This window comes from Triticum dicoccoides, chromosome 1B (genome assembly GCF_002162155.2).
Source record: "Triticum dicoccoides isolate Atlit2015 ecotype Zavitan chromosome 1B, WEW_v2.0, whole genome shotgun sequence".
NCBI classification, from domain to species: Eukaryota; Viridiplantae; Streptophyta; class Magnoliopsida; order Poales; family Poaceae; genus Triticum; species Triticum dicoccoides.
The window spans coordinates 31123728-31128568 of NC_041381.1; the positions used below are offsets into that span (position 1 = coordinate 31123728).

Genomic DNA, 4841 nt, shown 5'->3' on the forward strand with positions numbered 1-4841 from the left:
TGGACGAGTCGCTGTTACACGATCTAATGCAGATGCTGACGCCCACCGCTGACGTTCACCTGGCGGTGGCGCCCTCCGACCATGTGCAGCAACTTCAGGCTCCGGGGACGGCCGTCCAACACCAGCAGACGCTAGGCGAGTCATCGGCGCACCACTTCCACGGTCCAATACCAGGGGAGGCGTCGGTTCACATGCAGCACCATCAGGCGACGGCGACGCCCGCGGCGCCCTTCCACCAGGAGCAGCACCTTCAAGCGCCCGTCCACCAAATGCAAATGCAGCATCAGTCGTCAGATTATAGCTTCGGTGATATAGTGTTGGACGACTCGCTGCTCCAAGATCTGATGCAGATGCCATCTCCCATGGCTCACGATACACAAGCGGCGCCTGCCGACCATGTGCAGCAAGTCCAGGCTCCGGCACCGGCCGTCCAACACCACCTCCAACAGATGCCGGCCGAGTCGTCATCTCAAGGCTTCCCCAACCAAATGCTAGGAGAGTCGTCGGCTCGACGCTTCCACGATCAAGTGCCAGACGAGGCGTCCACTTCCGGCTCCAGTCAAACGCTGATGCCGGCATGCCAGGAAGACATCCTTAGCCCTCGTTCCTCCGGCTGCTCCTCCATGGTGCGTGAGTACTTGAACCAAAATGACCAATCTGATATCGCCGAGGCACCCCTCATGAGCGACAGCGGCAGCAATGGTGTCCCAAGTGTGGGCTTAATGGAGGATGAGCAAGGTTTCGTGCCGCTCATGCCAGGGCAACTACAATGTAGCGAATGCCATGTTGTTAGGCAAATCAGGTTCCAATGTGGTAAGCACACGCATGCACCCTCTTCCCCATCTTACTAACATATATGCACTAGCTACTTACCATCTTGCAAAAATTACTTGTCACAATATTCCTTGACAAATGATTTTCCGCCTGTAAATTTTGCAGAGGTTCCACTTGTTCACATCTTTCTCCACAGTACCACACACACAAGCTTTGAGGATGCTATCCGTAATCGCAATGTGTCGGTGCGAGGAACCTTTGAGCATGCTATACTTGATCGCCATCACTTTGCTGTCGGCGGACAAGTCCCTAGAGCGGAACGGATGTACATCGAGTAAGTGTCTCAAACAACACAAGTATATACACTCTCCATGAAATCCATGCACAAACCCTAATTTTGTTGCATTTATATGGTTTAGTTTCCATAGGCGCACGGGTGAGTTTGTGCTCAACTTTCTTGCAAACATTGTGGATGCACTAAGGATGGAAAAGGGGGGCACCCTGGAGGACACCTCTGAAACTGTCCAGAGAGCGCCGTCCAGATCCAACGTCAACCCAAATCCGGCACTTCGAAACGACACATTGCAGCAAGTGGAAACTACAATGCTGAACATGATCATAAACTCCACTGCTGTAAATGGTTAGTACATCTTTGTACATATTTTGAAGCATACATAATCAGTTTGTTTATCAACCAACGATGCCTACGATGCCTTCTTTTTCTTCTTTCGGAAAAGATACACAACAAAGTATCTCTGTACGGAATGATCACACAACTGTAACCATTCTCTTTATTACATATGCTGCAGCAGAAGCAGCGCAGCCGGCACCACCGCCTCCTGCTGCTGAACCGGAGCTGGCCATTGAGGCAACTACAAACACCGTGCATGAAATACTAACGCCTACTAATATTTTCAACTCATCCGGTGTCGTTCCGGAAGAGCACCCCATTAGTGAGGCTGCTAAGCTGCAGCAAGAGGGAACGGCGAGCTTGAGTGTGGAGGAGGAGGAGGAGGTGGAGATGCGGCAGTACTTGCACGAGATGATGGTGAAGGCTCGGAGGGAACTGGACATGCCATACGGCCCGGTACAGAAGTTTTGCCGTGGCAATACCTACACCTGGATGTGGCGCCGGGTACGTACAACTGATGCATGCATGCATGAATAGGTCTTCATATTCCTTTTATTAGAAGTATAGGACATCCTATAAATATCGTATCTAAAAATGTTTAGTACACACTTCAAGTGTCATTTGGTGTTTCCTGCAGATTAGTACCCTCAACAGGAGGATCATAAACTTCGTGGAGAAATCATTGAATGTTACACTAAATGGACTGTTGAGAATCAAGACGGAGGTCAATGAAGCAGTCGTTGAGAAAGAACGGCTGCTTGCTGAAATCGTCAGGGGTATGAAGAAGCAGAGGGAGAGCAGGGGCAAAAATGACAGGGAAGCTGGCACTTCCGGTACCAAGAAGGCTGGTGGCGCTTCGAACTAATATATATGTATTTTGGTTATACTACGTACTGTAATTTATGTCTAAGATTGCTACCTGTTTTATCTTTCAAAATATTGTGATCATGTGTTGTTAATAAGTAAGATTTTATTTTATTCTTGGCCATGTACATAATATTGTAAGCACCATACATTATTATATTTATCCCGTGTTATACATGATTTATGCTATCGATCTCAGAAAGAAATGTAATAACATATACATTTCGCAAGAAAAACAAGCGCACAACAAAGTATTATGAAACCACATAAAATTAACATGAATAGTAGTTGAATAGTACATAATAAAGTGACTTGAACAACAGGAAAAATAAATGGATTCATCAGCTATGAATTCTAGCAGAGAGAGAACACGCGTGGTCGCCCGCAGCGCCGTCCGACTAGGAGTGGCACCTTCAAGCGCTCGTCCACCAAATGCAAATGCAGCACCAGTCGTCAGATTATAGCTTCGGTGATATAGTGTTGGATGACTTGTTGTTACCAGATCTAATGCAGATGCCATCGCCCATGGCTCACGACATACATGCGGCACCTACCGACCATGTGCAACACGTCCAGGCTCCGGCGCCGGCCGTCCAGCACCACCAATAGATGCCGGGCGAGTCGTCGGCTCGACGCTTCCACGCTCAAGTGCCAGACGAGGTGTCCACTTGCAGCTCAAGTCAAATGCCGATGCCGGCATACCAGGAATACATTCTTAGCCCTCGCTCCTCCGGCTGCTCCTCGATGGTGCGCGAGTACTTGATGCAAAATGACCAATTTAATATTGCCGAGGCGCCCCTCGTGAGCGGCAGCGACAACAATGGTGTCCCAAGCGTGGACTTAATGGAGGATGAAGAAGGTTTCGTGCCACTACTTGGGAGACAACAATGTAGCCAATGCCATGTCGTTTGGCAGATCAAGTTCCAATGTAGTAAGCACATGCATGCACTCTGACCGATCGTACTCATGGTTTTCATCAATGAGATTTCAATAAAATCCACCAAATTTCAGTAATTTCAGTACATGCTGAAATATTTGCGTGTTGGCCAAAATATTTTGGCGACTTAAGTAGTACACAGGAATTCAAATAGTTATCTTTTTTTAAATATTTAAATGAATTCAACTGAATATTTCGGTGATGTCAGTTGATGTTGAAATTTTTCTAAAATTTAAATTGAAAACCATGATCTTCCTAACATATAAGCACTACCTAAATACCATCTTGCAAAGATTACTTGTTGCAATATTCGTTGACAAAATATTTTCCGTCTATAAACACTTCAGAGCTTCCACTTGTTCACATCTTTCTTCATAGTGCCGCGACCCACACAAATTTTGAGGATGCTATCTGTAATCGCAATGTTTCGGCGCGAGGAAATTTTGAGCATGCTATCCTCTATCTCAATCACTTTGCTGTCGACGAACAATTCCGTAGAGCCAAACGGATCTACATTGACTAAGTGTCCAAAACACAACACAAGTATACATTCTCCATGAAATGCATGTACAAACCCTAATTTTGCTGCATTTTATATGGTTTAGTTTCCATAGGCGCACGGGTGAGTTTGTGCTCAACTTTGTTGCAAACATTATGGGGGCACTAAGGATGGAAATGGGTGGCACCCTGTAAATGGTTACTACATCTTTCAGCATATTTCAAAGCATATATAATCAGTTTTTGCATATCCACCAACGATGCTTTTTATTTTCCCTTCTTTCGGAGAAGATACACAGCAGAGTATCTCATATGGAGTAATCACGCAACTGTAACAATTCTCTTTAATACATATGCTGCAGCAGAAGCAGTGCAGCCGGCACCACCACCTCCTGCTGCTTAACCGGAGCCAGCCATGGAGGCAACTGCAAACACCATGCATGAAATACAAACGCCTACTAATATTTTTGACTCTTCTGATGTCATTCCGGAAGAGCAGCCCATTAATGCGGCTGCTAACCTCCATGAAGAGGGGGCGGTGAGCTTGAGCAGTAAGCAACAGGAGGAGGAGGAGGTGCGGCAGTACCTGCACGAGATGACGGTGAACGTTCAGAGGGAACTGGACATGCCATACGACCCGGTGCAGAAGTTTTGCCATGGAAATACCTACACCTGGATGTGGTGCCGGGTACGTATGTGTCAGGACCCCGACTCGATGTCACATCGATCTAGCTGGTAACACCTCATATCACTTTGCGGCCTCACGCACGGTATCCCCACGGGTGTCGTCTTACCTTTTCCCGGGACCGTTTGCGCCTTTTGGCTCACGTATATGATAGTGTCGCTAGCATCCATATGATAAAGAGTCCGGGCTGACATGACTAGTCGTAAATCCAAAGTGGCACAGACTTACAGGGACAGGCATCCATGACCCAGCTTCGAACGTGTCGGTCATCAGCAAGTGGGTCCGGGCTGTAGCACTGGGCTAGCAGGACTCCGGTAAACCGGGTTGTAGCGGGCTAACAGGACTCCGGTACTCAAAGCGTGACATTTCCCCGAAGGGACAGACACAGGAACGAAGAAGGACACATGCCGGCCAGCCTAAGTGTTCCAGAGCAGTAGCAAGCTACCATGACT

At 47.5% G+C, this 4841-nt stretch overlaps 1 protein-coding gene across 1 annotated transcript; it reads left to right on the plus strand.

Annotated features, from left to right (window-relative positions):
• The first annotated feature begins 261 nt into the window (after positions 1 to 261).
• Positions 262 to 2373, plus strand: LOC119300282. Its single transcript, XM_037577302.1, has 5 exons — positions 262 to 813; positions 940 to 1108; positions 1194 to 1414; positions 1584 to 1909; positions 2043 to 2373. The coding sequence occupies exons 1-5, from the start codon at positions 270 to 272 to the stop codon at positions 2268 to 2270; spliced, it is 1488 nt and encodes a 495-aa protein (XP_037433199.1). The 5' UTR covers positions 262 to 269; the 3' UTR covers positions 2271 to 2373.
• The last annotated feature ends 2468 nt before the right edge of the window (positions 2374 to 4841 follow it).

Bases quoted from the DNA above. Each gene is read 5' to 3' on its own strand.
- LOC119300282 (XM_037577302.1), top strand. From the start codon at position 270: ATGCAAATGCAGCATCAGTCGTCAGATTATAGCTTCGGTGATATAGTG. The intron at 814-939 runs GTAAGCACACGC...TAAATTTTGCAG, and splicing joins GCAAATCAGGTTCCAATGTG to AGGTTCCACTTGTTCACATC. The intron at 1,415-1,583 runs GTTAGTACATCT...CATATGCTGCAG, and splicing joins AAACTCCACTGCTGTAAATG to CAGAAGCAGCGCAGCCGGCA.